This window comes from Osmerus mordax, chromosome 18, assembly GCF_038355195.1.
Source record: "Osmerus mordax isolate fOsmMor3 chromosome 18, fOsmMor3.pri, whole genome shotgun sequence".
Taxonomy (NCBI): domain Eukaryota; kingdom Metazoa; phylum Chordata; class Actinopteri; order Osmeriformes; family Osmeridae; genus Osmerus; species Osmerus mordax.
This window is the reverse complement of record NC_090067.1, coordinates 11186759-11207180: the sequence shown is the minus strand read 5'-3', so window position 1 is coordinate 11207180 and position 20422 is coordinate 11186759. Positions and strand designations below refer to the sequence as shown.

At 50.0% G+C, this 20422-nt stretch overlaps 2 protein-coding genes across 13 annotated transcripts in view; both read right to left on the bottom strand.

Moving 5' to 3' along the window:
- The window catches only part of sdc3 (syndecan 3), a 16256-nt gene extending 9399 nt beyond the window's left edge, over positions 1-6857 (bottom strand). The window contains exon 1 of the mRNA XM_067256312.1: positions 6488-6857. Within this exon, the coding sequence (XP_067112413.1) occupies positions 6488-6541 (54 nt within the window). The 5' untranslated portion in view covers positions 6542-6857. The remainder of the gene's footprint in view (positions 1-6487) is intronic.
- A 1982-nt stretch (positions 6858-8839) lies between these two features.
- Positions 8840-19592, bottom strand: pum1 (pumilio RNA-binding family member 1). 12 transcript variants are annotated; one of them, XM_067255598.1, is made up of 23 exons: positions 19520-19592; positions 17474-17646; positions 17262-17384; positions 16848-16916; positions 16525-16630; positions 16224-16417; positions 15882-16054; positions 15331-15613; positions 15084-15177; positions 14875-14973; positions 14556-14710; positions 14308-14446; positions 14075-14209; positions 13639-13938; positions 13254-13496; positions 12650-12950; positions 11087-11216; positions 10831-10965; positions 10592-10729; positions 10032-10157; positions 9722-9843; positions 9430-9622; positions 8840-9218 (listed from the first exon to the last, which is right to left on the bottom strand). In XM_067255598.1, the coding sequence occupies exons 2-23, from the start codon at positions 17633-17635 to the stop codon at positions 9087-9089; spliced, it is 3552 nt and encodes a 1183-aa protein (XP_067111699.1). In that variant the 5' UTR covers positions 17636-17646; positions 19520-19592; the 3' UTR covers positions 8840-9086. The 12 variants fall into 12 exon arrangements, with proteins under 12 accessions (XP_067111699.1, XP_067111706.1, XP_067111702.1 ...); XM_067255605.1 differs by having other exon boundaries at positions 12650-12917; XM_067255601.1 differs by having other exon boundaries at positions 13645-13938.
- Between the last annotated feature and the right edge of the window lie 830 nt (positions 19593-20422).

Genomic DNA, 20422 nt, shown 5'->3' with positions numbered 1-20422 from the left:
CCTCGCTCATTCCCTGGCTACGGCCCCCGTTATCCGCTTCCACCTCCCCTCCTTCTCTCCTTCTCTAACCGCTTTCCTACTCGTCCTTGCAGTCACGCCTGCACGCCTTTTCCGTTGCATACCACTGGCCTCTCTGTCTCTCCAGCCTCCAGCCGGTACCTCTAAGCCTTCGCCTCTATTCTATCAGGGCCACATCGTCTGACTGTGATTAAACACCTCTCTTTTTTTCCCCTGCAAACGTGATTCTGATTTTACTGTTAATATCTGGTCTTTTTATCTGCCGGTCCTGCTAAACCACCCGCCTCTCCCTCCGTCCTGTCGGGCCCACTGTCAGCGTCAGATCTCTATCTTTCTCCCTCTGACCCCTCCATCAGCCCCTCCCCCGGCGTCGTCTGTTCTCATGTTGTATGTTTGAACACGAACGTCTTGCCAAGTCACAACACATCGTATCACATGACAAGCTCATCCAATGTGACACCGTAGTAAACGATAAGCATCGCTCTGACACACACAAACACGCCACACACACACAAGACGCATCCTGTCTCTGTCGTTCGAGATCGACGCCCTGTGGTTGAGATTAGGGGTAATCCAGAACTGTTGGGATGAAAGATTAAGAATAAATCACCTGCTGCAGACTCATAGTATTGGTGCAAGCATTGTGTGTGTGCATGTCCTGAAAGTTAACAAAAACTGCAGTGCATCCCAATCTACATCTATGGCTTATCTAAAGATCCCCCCCCCCCCCCCCCCCACAGACACACACACCCACACAGAGACCTCATTAGTTTCTGCAGGTTGCTTAGTCTGATAACGTCTTTGAAAGAATCCTTTAAAGAGCTGGGGTTCAAAGATTTACCAGAGGGGGGATCTAAAAACGAACACATGCATAACACACAACACATACACGCATACACACACACACATACACACACACGCATAACACACACACGCAACATAGACACACAGTCTGCTCTCGCTCTATGTGGTTTCTACTTCCACGGTTGCACGTAATTAGCATACCTGTATATTTTCACACTCATGCCTTGCTCAGAATTGTAGAACCCAATCTTTACAGACAAGTACAGCATATAAACATTCATGATTGTTTTTTTTCACGTTGGGATGATTCCTGTTCCTCCAATTAAAAGGGAGGGAGGAGGCAAAAAGGCGGGAGGGGCATGGAGAGGCAAGGCTTGTCAGGACGGAGAGAGCTAGAGGGAAGGAAACGATGTAGGATGAGCTTCTGACCCTGGTTCACTCCTCTGTCGGGACACTGGCTAAATTATTCAGACACACACGCACTCACTCACAATCTTACCACACATACACATTTAAACATACAGCACACGTTCAGTCTCAGAGACACACACACACCGACTGTTCTACACAGGAACCCCCTCCCCCTTCTCAAATGAAGGGCGGGTCTTGAAATACAAACTTCCTGAGTTCGTTTTATAACCTCATGACCTGATAAAAAATATTCCTAATCACACACGCACGCACACACATAAACACAGATACACTCTCATCTTTGGTTCCGGAGGTCACTTAGAAGGCTAGTTGCATCCAAGAACCTCAAACAAGAATCCAGTTTCCAACATCCTTTTGTCGGCTGTTATCTCCCAACTGACCAGATTACGAAATTCAAAAATCAAGCAGAGTGGACAGAATGACCAAGCGTGGCCACACCCATACAGCCCCTCGTTAACCTAATTAGCCAGTGGTTAAGGAAACACGTCAAACTGAGAGATAGAGGGAGAGAGAGATGACCAGATAAAGATGTGCGATACAGTGGTACGGAAGACAATTTAGCTGAGTTTGAGTGCCAGCGAGGACAGCTACTTTGGATAGCCCCTACCGATTACTCCTTCTCTCTCTCTCTCTCTCACTCTTTCTCTCACTTGTTTTCTCACTCGTTCTCTCTCTGACACATACACACACACAGGTTTGCTAGTGGGAAGGAATCGCCTGTTTCTGGGTTTATATTTATAGCGGAGCGCCAACACAGAAATCCCAGAATGCCTTGTGGTTTTGGAGACAGTGCTGATCTAGCTCTGTAATTTAGGGTCCTCTACTAGAAAACACACACAAATACACACACTTCATGCATACACACCACTCTCTCTACGTATAGATAAAACGGTCGAGCAGATGTAGTGGGATAAAAAAGAGAGGGGAACATGAGCGAGAGAGGAAAAAGGAGAGATTAATGAGGGTATTTCAAACTGAGATTGTGATGAGAAAGAGCATGGAAGACGGACACAGGGAAGAGTAAGGTGAGAAAGACAAGTTGGAAAGACGAGTAAATGAAGGAAGAGAGAGTCAGGGGGAACACAGAGGGAGATATGGAAAAGAAGGAAGGGAGCGACAGAAGGTGACAGAGAGCGAGAGAGAGATAAAGCCGTGACAGCAGCAGCCAATGGTGGTTTGTCATAGCGACGGCCATGGAGAACAGGTAGAGCCGTGCCCCTGGGACTGAGCAGCTCTGGCCTCCCTCCCCCTCCCCTCCTCTTCTCTCTCTCCCCTCCTCTCTCTCTCTCCCTCCCTCCCCTTCTCTCTCTCCCTCCCCCTCCCCTCCTCTTCTCTCTCTCCCCTCCCTCCTCTTCTCTCTCTCTCTCTCTCTCTCTCTCCCCCTGCCCTCCTCTTCTCTCTCTCCCCTCCCCTTCTCTCTCTCCCTCTCCTTCCATTCCACTCTCTCTCTCTCTCTCTCTCTCTCTCTCTCTCTCTCTCTCTCTCTCTCTCTCTCTCTCTCTCTCTCTCTCTCTCTCTCTCTATCCCTCCCTCCTCCCTCTCTCTCTATCCCTCCCTCCCCCTCCCCCTCTCCATGCCTCCCTCTCTCTCTATATATATCCCTCCCTCTCTCCCCCTCTCTCTATCCTTCCCTCCAATGCCCTCTCTCTCTCATTCTCCCTCCCTCTCTATCCCTCCCCCTCTCTCTATCCCTCCCTCCATCCCACTGGCCTTACCCCCTCCCCCTCCATCTGTATCCCTTCATCACTGTTGCCTAGTCTTTCTATCCAACCCCTCAAACTCTGTCATTCTACTTTCCCATTCCTTGCCTCTATCACCCTTACATGTCTACCATTCTACCAGAATAGGTCATTCTCTTCCTTTCCATCTCCCTTCCCATCCCTTTCATCAAATCCCTCTTTCAATTTTGGGTTTTCTCAAATCACAAATTCTCAAGCAGTCTGTCCTTTTGCTCTCCTTCCCACACCCATCTCTGTTATCTACCTCCATCCTTCAGCATCTCTTCCTGTGCAGCATTCCTCCCATGCAGACCTCCCCCTCCTCCTCCCCCTCTCTATATTCATCTTCCTCCTTTATCTCTACACTCTCCCGAGAATATGCATGTGAGTATGCCTGCAGTTCTTCCCAATTACTGTGTGTGTATGCATGTGTGTGCGTGTGTGTGTGTGTGCGCGTGTGTGTGTGTGTGTGTGTGTGTGTGTGTGTGTGTGTGTGGGGGCGGGTGTGTGCATGTGCTGCAGACTACAGATGACTGTGGTTCAGAGCTGTGTCTGCGAAGCAGTGGTTACTACGCTGCTGTGGCCTACCTTAAACACCTGAAGCGTTCTGAGTCTCCCTCTGACTCACTGAATCAACAACACTCCTGTTAGCGCTACCCTAGTACTGACACTGAACACCACTGGTCCCTGTGCGTGTGTGTGTCTGCGTGTGTATGTGTGTGTTTGAGGGGAGGGGGGTGATCGAGTCAACAGCTCCCCATAAACTTGTCTATGCACATACAATTGTATGTATTATACAAATGTATTATAACGATATGGATAAAAGAATACTGTATAGAATTTGGACACCCAACAAACACCCAGGAATGTTGTCAGTGGGCCACTTGTTGCACACGACCCCCAGGCCACTCGTGTCGTATCATGCTGTGAATTCCTAGAATAGGTATTTCCAGGTTTCGGCCAGTGGACACAGGACAAGGAGTTTCTCAGGCCATTCAGGGACTGTTCGAGGAGAGTAGCACAAAAACAATCCTTGGCCCTAACCACACAGCCCGTGTTTCCACAGATCGCTCCTGGGTGATGGATGTGACCTACAGACACCTTGGCCTGAGGGCTCTGTTTCTATAAACGGAGGGCTGGGTTTAACCATCCCCCCCATTATCACTGCTGGCTCCCACCCACCCAATCGACAAATCCGTAAGCAGCCAGGTGACTGAGCGGGGCCAGGAGTTGAGAGAGAGGCTAGAGAGATGTTGTTTTCAGTCTGAGAGGGTTAGGTACGGCCAATTGTTGTGCTGCCAGTCTCCATTTCGAGCTGAGCTGGACTCACAGAGTTTGCACGGGTCTGTGAGCTCGCCTCCGGATATGAACTCAGATTTATTTCATTTCCTGAACGACTGGAGAGGCGGAGAGGCCACCCCTGCCCTAACCCTTGAAATATCAACACCTTGTGGCGTGTGTATCCACCTATGTGTCTAAAATGTGTGTGTGTGTGCATGTCTGTGTGTGAGTGTGCATGTCTGTGTGTGTGTGTGCATGTGTGTGTGTGTGTGTGTGTGTGTGCATGTCTGTGTGTGTGTGTGTGGGGGGGGGGGTCTCTGAGGGACTCTTTGTCCTGTAAGGGAGTGAGAAAGACCCACTTCCTGTGTCAAATTGCCTCTCACATTCCACACTCCTCCTCTATCCCCATGCTCACTCTATTTTCTAACTCTCGCTCCCTCCCTCGGCCTCTATGGGGGGCTTTGTCAACGATCGGAGGCACAAAAAACGGATTCATTCCACGAGCAAAACACGATCCTCGAAAACACAGACGCTTCTTCGACACACACACACACATTACAAAAGTTACGTGTCCGTGTACATATCGAAGGGATACGTACTTTGGAGAAAAAGAAAAAAAAAGTCTGGCAACTCATCCCAACACACAGACACAGGCAGCGTGTGTGGGGCACAGCAGATGTCTGTGGGAAAATCTGCCTTAATCTAAACGAATGCCTCTGGATATGACATCAGAGCCTCCCATCACAGGAAATACCAAACAGAGTCACTCTACTGGGGATTGATCATTAAATTTAGGACACACATACGTATTCGGTGCTGGAGGCAGGAAGGACTGTGCCATCTGCGTGAGAAAATCTGTGATGTGTGCGTGTGTGTGTCACACTCCCAAACGCAGGGCTGTCTGGGGTTGGTGAGCAATTCTGGGACTATTCATGCGCGCATGTGTGTCCTTGTGATGGTTACCTGTGCCAGCATGGAACACACGTGCATTTATCTGAGCATGACAAACTGTGTGTGTGCTTGTGTGTGTGAGAGACAGAGTGAGTGAGTGTGAGAGTGAGAGAGAGACACACAGAGAGAGAGAGAGAGAGAGAGAGAGAGAGAGAGAGAGAGAGAGAGAGAGAGAGAGAGAGAGAGAGAGAGAGAGAGAGAGAGAGAGACCTGCCTCCATCTGGGGTGTTAAGGTTATAATAACTCAGTGGGAGATATCTGGCTGGCCACCAAGGACTGACCCAGTCGCCTAATCTGTGTGTGTGCGTGAGAGATAAAGTGGGTGTGTCTTTAGTCAATTCTGCCAACGGTATCCTCGTGGCCAGCTAGAGAAGCGTCCAACAATCTCACAGTGTAAATCGGTAACGGAAAGTGTGGGTGCTGGCCGAGCGTGACGCACGGGTTGGTTCCGGGGGGCTCGCGAATACTTAATCTGTTCCCCTCCTTGCAATTCCCGATGACATCATCCCCATCCCTCGCCTACCGCATCGCGTTTCCCATCCCTACCCCACCCCTCTGCCACAAACACACACCCTCCGGTAACGGATGTGCCCTAGGATGTAGCCTATTGCCAATCCCAGTCGGCAGTCACGGCACAGTTATCTGATGATGATTGAACTAGCGTTTAACACTAAAAATCAAGCGATCGGGCTAGGAATCCCCCACCGTGTCTTCGCACCCATAACCGGTAACGAAGTCGTTAAAGCCGCCGCAGTGACTTGAGCTGAATTACAGGCAGGATGGGAGATTGTGAGGCACACACCACATAGCAGGACACGGGACTATAGCCCTGCTATCGTCCTCAATTAAAGAATACCCGCTAATTACTGGTGCACAAACTCTCATTCTCTGCCTGCACACACACATCCGAAATCGAGGCCGAGGGGACATGAAGCCACAATAAAAGCCCTACTCTGAGACACAAAGACAGGAGAAAGGCGGGGGGGGGCACGGGGGCCGCGAGCCAGACACGGGAGTCACGGGCAGCAAGGGCCGAAATGTGGGTCGATTCCAAGATTTACAACCGATCACAGAGCAGCAGGCACACTGCTACCGTTTCCTCATTATAGACGATGCAACACACACACATACACGCACACAGTAACACGCACATATTAAGCATTTGAAAGCCTTGGTCCTGACACTGGTAGCCTAGATCCAGATTTTATTCTTTCGTAAAACAGTGGTTAAGGGTCTTGCTCACAACAATGGAACACAAAGGAAGCAGGGACACTCGTGCTTACCGAGGCTGTGTGAGCAAGCAGCGCCGCGAGCGCCATCAGACACGGTAGCTTCATGCTCGGGGTGCGAGCACAGCCTCCCGATGGCTTCACGGGAGAAACAAAAGCGCTTCTTTTGGTATTCGGTATTCACCAACTTCAGAGCGCGCCACCCGTCCGCGCTATCATCCGTCTGGCGTTTTTAATCCGTTCTCAATCAGACCTCGCGTTATTATTCCGGTGACCAATTGCCGATGATGGGAGATTCCTTAGCGAACCTACTCGGCTCTTTTCTCCGGTTTTACTTTCTTGTTGCTTGAATTGTAATCTACTATCGGGAGACGCAAGACCTCAGCTCTTTCGTTCTCTCTCTCCCCTCGCTCTCTCCTCCCCCTCTCAGTTGAGAGCAGTATGTTCCGTATGGCGACGCCGCTCGGCCTGGGCGTCTGGCAGAAGGAGGGGTGTGTGTTCGTGTGTGTGTAAATGGAGATGCGGGGGATCTCTAGAACCGGGTAAGCCGAGGATGCCCCCTGCAGCCCGATTAGGCACCAGCAGGTCCCGTCAGCTCGTAGAAAACCTTCTCTCGGTCAGACGCGCGCGCCTTTAACAGAGGTCCCGGGGGGCTAGGTAGGGCACGTTCCACACGCAGAGGGCATGCGCGGCGTTCAGGCTGTGCCAGTAATGTCAGTGGTATTACAGCGCTCAGGTGAACAACTAACACAAATCATTCAGTCTGTCACGCAGGCCTCCAACAGGGAATGTAAAACATGATGGTTTACAAAGTGTGAACTGGCACAATTCCCTGACGAACTGATTCGGTAAGTGGGGGTCCCTACACATCTAAATACTCCCGCCATTTTGTACCTCACACCTGGCTCAAACTCACTGCCGGTAAACGGGAGGGAAAGCTAACGTTTGATTGATTTAGCTCCGCCATCCCTGGTTTGCGGTAGTCTACAACTTGTACTTAGTACAAGGATCAGAAATATACTCAATAACGAAATTGCTAAATGGTATGTCTTAGTACAAGTAGCCTATATCCGACTGCCTTTTACTGCCTCTCAACAGTGGGAAAACACCAACCCACAAATCAGGTTACAAAAACAAAAACACACCAGACAACGTTGAAATTTTGAAAGTTTTTTTTGTTCAGTTTTGTTTCAAAATAAAGATCACACAATTGTTTAGAGACAATCTACAACAGGAGTTACAAAAAATAGTTGCCCAGGCAATAAGCATACACAGGTTCTGTTAACTATACACATATGGTTACAGGTGTGCTCGTAGTAAATATACACAAGGCTGCTCCAAATGTACACCGCATCAAGTGGCGGGCTGCCTCTCTCACCCAAAGGACATGGACAGTATGATACAGCACTTACAGCACTAGAGAAATGCCAAAAACACAAGAATCTCCTCTGTACAATCCATGGATAACACCCCCATCTGCACCCTGAAGCACGAGGGGGGCAGAGCGGAGGTGGGGGGTGGGATAGTGGGGCTAAGTCCTAATCTCTCCCCCTTCTGCCACCTCCATACCCCCACCCCAGGAAGGGGGCAAAAGCATTCCTAAAAAAAAGATCTAAAAAACAAACAAAAAGGAACCTTGAACATAAAGCAGACACCACGAATATAACAAAAATGTGCTGTGTTGGGGATCTGTCAAGGAAAGGGAGGAGGGGTGAGTTCTCTTAATTTAAGCAGTGACAAGGATAAAACCAAGCATGGCGGATCTTTGTACAAGTAGGCTACTATGCTGTATAGAAAGGGCTTTTCAAAACAAAAATTTGATATTACAATTTACAATATACAACAACTCATATGTCACAACCAAGGAGGTGAGAATATACACTGAAATGTTTCTAAGAGATTTTTTTTGTGAAGTTTTTCATTTTCTTCTCATACCAAAAAGGGTGGTAAAGCACTTTTACATTACAAGGGTTTACAAATGTACAATTATACAGTCAGAAGTATGTGGTCACTACTAGGATACATTATAGATACAGATTCAACATCAAAAACCAGAAAAACTACAAAGTTTTATATATATATTTATATATATATATATGCAAAGGTCTACACCAAGTATACACGTTATATTTATAGAAGCAAGACCAGAAACGAATCTCCCATGCTAAATGATCTTTCTGCTGGTTAGCCAACGGCGTGTCTATGATTGTGACGTCAGACAAATTAAATACTCGATCCATCTCATAGTGGTTGCTACTTGGTGAAGGATCAGGACTTTGTGAAGCAGTAGCAAAAAAAAAAGTGAAATTATTATTTTTAGTCTATTCAAAAAAATAAACAAACAGAAAGGAGGGGTGGGTGGGAGTAGTCTCCCTCCCTCCCTCCCTCCCTCCCCCCCCCCCCTCCATCCGAGAAGGGGTCCGAAAAACAAAAAACAAATCAAGGCTTCCAACGAGGCGAGAAGAAGTGTTGGGGAGGTGGGGGTGGGGGGGTTACATGATGCCTGCTATAGGCTAGGTAACTAGTGACTAGGCAGGGGGCCGGTACGTAATGATTCAGAATGGAGGGAGGGGTTTGTAGGACACCGGGTTGTTTGGGCTGTTTGACATGATGCTGTGTGGAGGTGTAGGGCTTGGGGTGGACGGCTGGAGTGTTACATGATGCCGTTGGGGGGTCCGCAGAGGGGGCCCAGGTCCACACCGTTCTTCATGTAGTACTTCTCCAGCTTGGCCAGGATGTGTTTCCCGTACGTGTACTTCCTCAGAGTGGAGATGTGAGGCCGGATCTGACGAGGAGGAGAGCAGGACGGAGAAAACAACAGTTATTCATCACGGTGGCTCGAGAGCAACAGCATGAACGCCGCTTTGGGACCATACGGAAATCCCAGCTACAAATTCCTAGCAACCTTGTGTGACTCGTCCCATCTACCTCAGAACTCAAGACAGGCTACATACAGGGTACCTTGACTGTAGCAGCCACACACACACACACACTACCTTGTGCATGACGATCTTGCGCTGGCTGGGCTCAGCCACGTCGATCATCTTCTGCACCACGTAGTTGGCATACTGGTCCTTCATCATGGTGTATAAGGCACTGTGAGGCCCCTCCGTCAGGCTGCACACCTCGTCTATCAGCACGGCCCGCTCCGCCCGCGACGCGTGGGTCACACACTTCTCCACCACGTTGCTGCCACACGGGGGGGTGAGAGAGCGGGCGTCAGCGTGAGGAGAGGGCGGGAACAGTGTGTGTGTGTGTGTGTGTGCGTGTGGTGTGTGTGTGTTCTACCTTGCAAACTTGTGTTGGCTGAGTCCCAACACGTTTCCTCTGATCTCAGCCACTATCTTGCTCTTATCCTCGGCTCTTCCATGCTCCAATACGTGCTGGATCACGTAGTTACCATACTGGTCCTGCGCACAACCACACACACACACAGAGAGAGTTACACACTGTACACTCAGGACTCACTCTACAAGGCAGTATGTACATTCTTGTCACTTTCAATAATTTATTAGATATTGCTGAACACTTTGTGGAAAAGACTATCTTTGAAGTGTATGGGGGTGCAGAGAAGTGTGTGTGTGTGTGTGTATATTACCTGCACCAGCTGCTCTGTGTGTTGGTGTAGTTCTTCTAGTATAGGCAGGGTCTGTTCCGGAAGGCAGTGTTCTAGAATGCGCTGGATGACTCTGCAGCCGTAGGGGTGGGTTGAGAGGGCAAACACCTGGGAACGAAACACACAGGTTCATCTAATCTTCCTACCTACACACACACACTCTTGTCTGAGTCACACCTCACCGCCCCACAGCAAATACAATCCTCTCTTTCCTCCCACGCAAACAATGTTTGATAGAGCCAGAGTGACAGGATGGCGGGTTAGTCGTGGATATTGCATGATCTCAGCTCCCATAAACACTAAATCCATTCACTATTTAAAGACTCACTGAGCTTCAAACAGTCAAATTCTCTCCCACACACACACGCTCACAAACACACACGCATTATGTTAATTCTGACATTTAGCCAGAGGATAGAAGATGGCTGCCAACGGGCTACAGTCTGGGTTGCTATAGCAACTCAAATGTCCCTCCAAGGTGTCGGTGATGGAAGAGTTTGTGTGTGTGTGTGTGTGTGTGTGGTGGAAGTGCATGTCCTGACCTGTCCCTTAAAGGCGTCTATGATGAAATGCAGGGCATGAGGCTGAACACACTCGATGCACTTCTGAACCACGTGATTCCCGTTCTGGTCCTTCACACACTTCAGCACGTGACCATCCAACTCTCGCACCATCTCGCTCTAAGGAGAGAAGGGGAAAAGGAATGAAGAACCATCCCGTCAGGTCTTCCTCTGAAGAGCTCTCTCTCCCCCTCTCCCTCTCTCTGACACGCTGTACATACTATGACTTGCTGGTCAGAGGGGATGAACTCGAGGGCCTTCTGGATGACCCTGCAGCCGTACATCTGCAGGGCCAGAGACAGGACGTGACCCCTGATCCTCTCAGCCAGGGCCAGCTTCTGGTCCAGACTGCCAAACTGGAGACACACGCAGAACAAGGACATGTTAATTACCCACGCACATCCACCCACTGGTCAGACATCCTTTTCTCAAAACACGGTTTGATGACACTTGCCGGCTTTTCTAACACACACACACCTCAAAGAACTTCTGGATGACGTAGTTTCCGAACACGTCCACCATGAGCTGGTAGGCTGCCTGGAGGATCTCGCTGAAGACCAGCTGGCGCTCTGCTGAACTGGCACGCTCCAGCTTCAGCTGAATGAACCTGGCGGAGGAGAGGGAGGGGTGAGCACACAGACGCACACTACCAGACCAGAGCAAGAGGACACATTCATAAGAGTGGAGAGAGGGAGGGAGAGAGAGGGGGGGAGAGAGCGCAAGTGTGTGTGGGGGAGGTGGTGGTGGTGGTGGCGGGGGTAGAGAGGTTAAACAGTTGAGAGAGGGGTGGTGGAGAGGGGTGGTGGTGACGGGGTTAGAGAGGGATGCATCCAACAGAACTGGTCCTGGAGTCTCTCTCTTCTCCACTGGATAAACTTGGCAGGGAGGAATGCCGCTAAAACTGAGAGGGGGAGCGAGTGAGAAAATGTGCAGAGAAGTGAGGTGAGAAGAGGACCGAGGAGGTGGAGACAGCGTTGAAGAGGGGGATGAGTGAGAAGGAGAGGAAGCCCAGAGGCGGGGGGGGAGACAAGTTGAAGAGAGCGAGGGGATAACATGTGGAATGTGCAGAATGGACATCATGGTTTATTTATAGAACATCCCTGGCTCTCCAAGGCATGTTTCAACACTGCCAGACCCAGAAACCATGGCCCAGTCCCAAACCGTGCCCTGGCCTCTTTCAGCCCACTGTGTTGATCTAAGGGTTAGGCCCAGCTGGTGCCTGACTGGAACACTCTGGAAGTGTGCATGTGTTAACAGCATCAGAGTGTGTGTGTGTGTATCTGTATATTAATCTATTAGTACTTGGTATCAAGTTTGCGTTTCATCACAATATCATCACAGAAATTGAATGGTTTTGTGGTGTGTATGCATGTTTTTTGTACTGGCCTCTCTCCACTGGCTACCTGTTAAATATAGGATTGATTTTAAGGTTCTTTTATTTGATTTGAATGATTTGACCTCCTAAGCCAGCACTCTTCCTCAAACACCCGTAGGTCGTCCAACGAACTGCTTCTGTGCATTCCACGGTCACGTTTGAAGTTTAAAGGAGATTGTGCCTTTTCTGTGGCTGCTCCAGTTGTGGAACAGCCTACCTTTATATATCAGGTCCTCTACAAGTAGCAACGTTTTTAAATCCCACCTTAAGAACTATCTTTTTTTTTTTAGCATTTGAGTCTGCAATTGGGTAGGAATTTTTGTATATGTTTGTCATGTCCTATAAATATGTCTAGTTGGTTATATGTTTTGACTGTACTGCACTTTGGTCAACATAAGTGGTTTTTAAATGTGCTTTATAAATACATTTGACTTGTTTGTGTTGGGAGTCAGATGGCTGAGCGGTTAGGGAATCGGACCAATAATTAGAAGGTTGCCGGTTTGAACCCCGGCCATTCCAAATGACGTTGTGTCCTTGGGAAAGGCACTTCACCCTACTTGCCTCGGGGGAATGTCCCTGTACTTACTGTAAGACGCTCTGGATAAGAGCGTCTGCTAAATGACTAAATGTAATTCAATGTAAATGTGTCGTGTGTGAACCTCTACCTGCTGCCGTGCTGGTCCTGACTGAACTCCATGATGTGCCCAGCGATCTCCCTCAGCTGCAGGTTGGGGTAGCGGTTGTTTCGGAAGTCCTCCAGCAGCCGACTCCGACCCGACGGCATCACGTCCGACATCCCATAGCGTAGCCGTGACGACGGGAAGAGCTGGCTGCTGGGAGAGAAGAGGGAGGAGCTGGAGCTGGCGCTGCGGTACTTAGCCTCCGCCCCTGGCGCTGCAGAGATGAAACGGCCACTGCCATTGGTCAGGCCTCCTGGGAGGGGCGGGACAGAGGAGGGTGAGGTCGCTGTTAATTGGATAACGAGCGACGATATAGAGATAGAACAGCAGGGTCGGTGGAGGCTGTTAAGAGAACTCTTGTTCATCATACTGAGTGGAAAATAGAATTATAGGAATATTATTCAGGTTCCAGAATTAGTTAAAGATGTTTGAAATACAGGTGTTTGATATATTGCGAAAGAACAAAGGCACCAGTGTCCAGTGTTACAACCATATGTCTACGACAAGCAAGCCAAAGAATGTCCTGAGAATGCCAAACACTGCCAGAAGCAGCTAGGAGAGCAGATTGATGGTATAAACACGCACTCACCAAGGTTGAGGTTGGATGAAGAGCTGTGATTGGATAGTGAGGGCGGGGGGGTGAGGGAGTGGGAGGGGCCCTGGTTGGGCAGGGGCATTCCCACCGGCCCAGGGGAGGAGCTGAAGCCCAGGGCTCCGTTATAGAAGCCTCCGTGGCCAATGGGAGTGAGGCTGGAGGGCGTGCGCTTGTACAGGTCGCTGCTGCCAGTCAGGGAGTCACGCCTGGAGCCACTGCCACCGCTGGAGTTGGCCACTAGATGGAGACAGAGAACATAATTTAGAATCATGGAAGCACTCTAGATAATGAACTGCCCTGTCCATCTCTTACAACTACAATTAGACTCACCCACCGAAAAGCCAGTAAGTAACTACGCGACGCTTTCACACAAACTTACACACACCTGCAGTGCCAAACCCCCCCAGCGTAGCTCCCAGTGACGGTCCCAGAGAGGAGGAGCCTGCCTGGCCAAACCCTAAGGAGGCGGAGCCAGGGCCGGGCTGGGCGGAGCCCTGAGAGAAGAGGGAGGAGCTCTGGGAGGAGGAGCTGAGAGAGGAAGAACCATAAAAGGAGCTTCCTCCGAGAGCCCCGCCCCCTTGTTGCTGAGGCTGCTGGGAAGTCATGCCACGGAAGGGACCGTTGGCCCCGCCCCCAAGACCGCCGTTGGGCCCATTGGCTGAGGCCGCCGCAGCTGCAACTAGAGGGACAGGGAAGACAGCGAAGGGGGAAACGGGAAAACGTTTAAAACAACACAGGCCAACGAGACGATGGCTCGTGTGAGTAAAGGTGTTAGTAAGCATGTGCACAGGGGCGTGACAGGGCGTATACATTACCTGCCTGTGCTGCAGAGGGCGATATGATGACAGAGGCGGGGGTCATCAGGCGGACAGGACCGCTACGAGCCCCAGTGTTGACCACCAGCGCCCCCATCTGGTCATAGTAGGCCGCCGGCGCAAGAACTGGGTACCCTGCACACAACAGGAGACGGTAAAGGGTTTAAGCACAATGTGTGTGTGGGTGTGTGTATGTGTACACACACATCTGCATGTTTGATCCTGAAACTTACCGGGAACCCCAGCAGCCAGCCCCTGTCCGAAGGCAAGGGCAGAATTGACCGCTGCCGCGGCGACCAGCTGATCGTTCTGCTGGCCCTGCTGCCCCTGACTTGGGGTCAAAGGTCTCTGGTTGCCTCCCCCACGCATCACCTGGGACACAAACCGCCATTAGTAACCAAAATGGGAGAAAAACTGAAAACCAGCCAACAGCAAGGGGGCGGGATGACAGAAGGGGGCGGGACTACCACAGAACACTGACCTGCTGTTGGTTCTGCTGGGCCTGCCCCGCTGCCTGCTGATTGGCCGAGTTGTTGGCTGCAGCAGCCTGCTGTTGGAACAGGTTAGCAGGGTACACACCCCAGGGGGTCACGCCATAGTACTGGGGGGGCATCACCGCCGGGCCTGCAGAGAATACTAGTCAGTGTGTGTGTGTGTGTGTGTGTGTGCGTGTGCGTGTGTATGTGTGTGTGTGTGTGTGTGTGTCCATGGGGAAGTCACATCACAGTCAGAAGAGGCAGGGAGCTTCAGAAGTTGTCTCGGTGGCTCCATATTGTTTTGTGTGCGTGTGTGTGTCTCACCTAGCGTTGCCGCGGCAGCGAGGCCTGCAGCATACGGGTCAGTCCCCGGCGGCGCGGCGCTGATGATGTAAGGGTTGGGGACAAACGCTGGGGCCAGACCTGACCAATCATGGAAGGGTGCAGAAGGACAAGGGTAATTCAGTTAATACTGTGTGATACTTTCAAACTCAAGTTCTAACTATCACACACACACACACACACACACTCACCAATGTGAGACTGCTGGGCGGCGGCCAGAGCATACTGCTGCTGCTGGGCTGCTGTCAGCTGCTGGACTGCCAGGGCGTTGGGTCTCTGGAACAGCTGTGCACACGCGCACAAACACACCCCGTTTATATATTACACAGATATGTTAGAAATGTGCAAAGGAACACGCCTCTGGCCCCCACACACACACACACACTTGTTTGTTTTTGTGATACTTATCGTATTAGTAGAATTCTCCAAAGTAATCACCAGTTGTCCAGGACACACCTGCTGCTGGTTGGTGTAGTCAAACAGGCCGACAGTGGGGGCGGAGTCCATGGGCATCTGGGAGTTGTAGTCAAACTGCAGAGGCTCCATCACCGACTCCATTTGGTCCATGGACACGCCCCCCTGCTCCACACCAGAGAAGTCGTCGGGGGGTTTCTGACCCCCGCCTCCCCCCATTTGAGCCATTCCATCCCCACCTAAAGCCCCCGGGCCCCCCAGCAGATCCCCCTCCGGCCCAGGGGCTGGCATGTTGCCTTGGTTACGACTGCAGATGTAGGGAGGGAGGGAGGGAGGGAGGGAGGGAGGGAGGGAGGGAGGGAGGGAGGGAGGGAGGGAGGGAGGGAGGGAGGGAGGGAGGGAGGGAGGGAGGGAGGGAGGGAGGGAGGGAGGGAGGGGAGGGAGGGAGGGAGGGAGGGAGGGAGGGAGGGAGGGAGGGAGGGAGGGAAGAGAAGGAGGGAGAGAAGGAAGCTAAATTTAGAGATCATTTTTTTCCCGTCAGCAGGAGTGCATGTGTGAGTTGTGTGTTCGCCTACCCAAAGTCTTTGACATCCACATCCAGACCGTTCTGCGTGGGCAGCCCGTTGGGGTTGATGACATCACTGATGACGTCACCATCCCCCTCCCCGAGCTCCTTCAGTTTGTCTCCTTCGAACACAGCTTTCGGCTTCTCCCTCTTCTCCTCTTCCACCTCTCCATCCCTCTGACCCTGCGTGAGAGGGACTGAGTGTGAGGGCTGAGGCAGCCAAAGAGTGACTGACAAATGTCAAGGTAAAGGGTCAAAACTATCGATTAAATATTTGCTTGTCTAAATCCTAAGAACTCTCCTTATCTCAGTAAAGAACCCCCTTTTAGGGAGAGAGGAATGATGAACTCACATAAGGTCCTTTGCGAAGGCAGGAGTCCAGTTTTTCAGCGGGTGAGGAGGAGAGGACATATTCAACCATGCTGACCCCCAACCCTCCGCTCTCTGACCTGGGCGACATCACAGAGCCAACCCCTACCTCCCCACCGCCATGGAAGCCTTGCCCTGGCCGACGAGAGACCATGATTGGCTGAGACACCGAATGATCTGGTCGAGTAGAAGGAAGTCTATATGAATATACAGTCTCCAAGTTGTTCAGCCAACGTTGCTCGTCACATGATATCTTGGGTTGATCTGCTACAGCCCAAACCCACCTGAGGCTCCCCACGCACTGTCCCTCCACTGGTCCAGGAATATGCCTTTTGGTCCATCCTTCCCAGAGTCATCAGTCTCCCAGAACTTCTTACCCGTCAGGAGCTGCTATAGAGAGACATGGGGGGGGGGGGGGAGAGAGAGAGAACATGAGAGAGAGAGACAGAGCAACAGAGAGAGCATGAGATGGAAGGGGAGAGAGAGAGAGAAAAAGAGGGAGGGAGACCGCAAGGTGTCAGATTATGTTTCCATCTTGCAGGGGAAAAAAAAAACTTGCAAGCTTTCAAAAAAACTAAACAAAAAGCGAACCCGTGGTGTTACTCACCTCTCCCATGGCACGCCCCTCTAACGCGAGAGCCTGGAAGTCATGGTTCAGCTCGTCCATGGAGCGCACCTGCGAGGGACGCACACCAGTCAGCAACACACACACACACACCTCATATTGCATTTAGAAGACAGTGTAGCACAAAAACACCCATCCAAGACCCTAGAGACAAAATGCCAAGTGTGTCGTATCTGCATGCCATCATTACATTACATTTAGTCATTTAGCAGACGCTCTTATCCAGAGCGACTTACAGTAAGTCAAGGACATTCCCCCGAGGCGAGTAAGGTGAAGTGCCTTGCCCAGGGACACAACGTAATAAAGCACAGCCGGGAATCGAACCAGCAACCTTCTGATTGGTAGCCCGATTCCTTAACCGCTCAGCCATCTGACACCCACCATCACTTCACCCACCTGGCTATCGTGGATGTTGTCACCAGTGGGCCAGCGATGTTTCCCTGGCTGCTCTCCGTGCTGCCTCTGGAAGAAGTAATCCACCATGGCATCGTCCTGGGAACGCCCCGCACCCGCCACACCCTGAGACGCACCACACACAGGCTTCAGTGCTTTACTCCGCATCAGTCAATACCTGAAAGAATGAGCTTCTCCATAGGCTGGTGTGTTACCTGCTGGCTAGGGGGCGGGGCCTGGGGGGTCTGCCCGACCTGGGGGGCGTGTCCTCCGCTGCTCAGCACCACGGGCATGCTGGGAGATGTAGTTCTGAGGTGGGGGCTGAACGAATCCTGCCAGAGCACTGCTTTCCTCTTCAACACACACACACTGCTCATTCCACCACAGCCTAGGAGTGAATAAACACACACTTTACACACACACACACACACACAAAAAGTGATCAATTCTCTAGTATCATACTCTGTCTTGATCTTAATGAAGGAAGACAAAGGCAAAGACATGTGTGGAGTACATAGTGTGTGTTGCAAAAGCATAGTGGCTTAACATTTAACAGGATACTATAATGTCACCACCTAATTTGATGTAATTACTCTCCCATTTTAGATGCGGCACTCACATGGTCCTGAGATGACTATTTGCATATGGGGAATGAAAATATCTGACAAACCTAAATTGAGAGTGAATTATCACTTTAATTTAAAACTGGGCACTGGAGAATCGTGAATCATCCCACACAACTCAATTGCTTGGAACATATTTCGGCTAATGTGCTGTACTATATTCCCTTAAAGGTTGAGCCAAGCGATTCGACTAGATTTCATTTTCACTTAGAAACCTTAGGAACCCATTGAGAGGGGATCTCCAGAGTCAAATACGTGGTATCCACCTAACCCGCCCTTAAATTAAAAGCAACTGGCACTTTCATTCTTAATATGCAACATGACATTGTACATATCACAGACCATCAACACAGCAAGCTTCAGCAACAGTGCATAGACCAGAACTGGGGTAATACAGCATTAATTATTACAGTTCGGTGTACATAAAGAAATATTGTGTGTGTGTGTGGGGGGGAGTGGCGACTAAAAGTTACATTAAGGCTGGGCTGTGCACTCTTGTGGGCCTTTGGTGGAATGGACCTGGCACAAGATAACGTGCACATTTTGTACATAAATAAGAGACATCAATGTAGTAAAAATCACACGCTGTTTACGATTCATGCGGAAAACTCAAAACGCTGGAAAACACCAGGAGCGCGCACGCCCCCTTCAAAGGGGCAACAGTCGATGTTGCTAGCTGTTCAGCTAACTTAGATAGATAGCTAACCACCATGGAGATGCATCGATAAAAAACAAGACAGGAAAAAGCGACACAGACAGGCGTACCACCACGAAATAGCTAATGTGGTATACTTGCTACACACCACATCCTAGAACAACGGCAATTCTTGTCTTTCCTTGAATTACAGATGGCTAGGTACCATTAACGAGAAACACCCGGAAATCCAAAACATCAGCGGCAGTTCCCTCACCGAAGCGCACCCCGGCGGTTACATGTTCACCACCCGGAAATAGGCTTTTTTGTCCATATGTAGGTTAATCATTGTTCAATTCCTGGGATCAATCTACCAGAAACTTGCTTTTAGGGTGTGACAATACAAACGGAGGAACAGTTGTCATTAGCCAGCTAGCAGGTTACATTGACAGGCGGCGCACATCAAAACATCCCACTAAACAAAGGAGGACCGAATCAATTAACACGTGAAAATCCGTATGAAGCTGTATAAAATGTGTATATCGAAGACATTTATTCAAAGTAGTGTTGACAATCAGATATATTGATTCTTGCCATATAATTGATACGGTTTCATTACCCATGTCTAACATTACTGCTAACAATAACGGCCTCCCTAAAACAAGCTCTGCCTAGTCAGACCCAGAGCAGACACTGCCCAGACATTACACTGCAGGGAAGATCCGACAACGACAACCCATTGTGGAGCATTGGAGACTCGAACCATATCTGCCGTGCTTGCGGCTCTACAGGTCCCCATGACGCGGACTCTAACAAAGGCCCAGGTTGTCTGGGACGGAAGACCGACACAACGGAGGAAGAGGCAGCTGAGAGAGAAGGCGGCTGCACAGACTTAAAATACTCCATAGATACTTCATTCTAACCTCGACCACAACAATATACCAAGCGATGTGTACGTGAATAGGTGCAAAGAACAACCGTATCCGTGAGTTAGTGATACTTACAGGCGGAGAGGGTGGATGGTCGCGGATTTCAGCCCCAGTTTCTCTCCGACTTCCAGGCTTTCACTCCGACAACATGGCGGCTCGATGGGAGCAGGCGAGAGCGCTGCATGATGGGAACAAATGAGTAGAGCGTGCGGTTCATTGCGCCAACCGAGAGGGGAGGGTCGCTTTGGTCCCTTTGTTGTGTCTATATGGGTCGAAATAAACATACACAATTATAAAGATCGGTTATAGATATAACAGATTTGTCAATGGGCAAAGCACACCCAGAGATATGGCACAATTCCAGTGAAGGCCGTTATTATATTTAATAGCCAGGCCTGACGGTTTTCCTATGATTAATGATGTGCGGTAGGTGCAGAATGTTCGGGGTATGGTAAAGAGTGAAGCCCAGCAGCCATGGTAACGTGCTGCACCACAGTCACCTGGTGTGTGGATGGATGCTCCGTTAGGCCGCTGGAATGTAAATGACCGGTGTGAAAGTATAATTGCCTGTCAACTATTACCAGAGCAATTAAACTAGACTTTGTTTTTGCTCATTTGGATATTTTGTGAGTTAACGGTGTTCAGACAGTAGTCTTATTCGTAAACATATGACAGTTATATTTTGTTGTGACCAACATGTAGGCCTATTTTAGTGAAGGCGGTATAGACCCGCAGCCATCTCTCAGTAGTAATATCATTACAGTGGTCAGACATTGACAGATGACAACTGAGGACTTTTTCTTTTTTTTTTAGTTTTTATTTCTCCAAACTTTCTGACTACAAACAAATGAGAGATTAACCTCACGCCTGTCTTCCTCTTTCAATCAAACAACTCAGAAACACCTTTTCTCTCCTCCTAACAACCTTCTGTATACTCGCTTCCTCCCCCCTAGCAACAAATGGTACCTTTCTCACCAT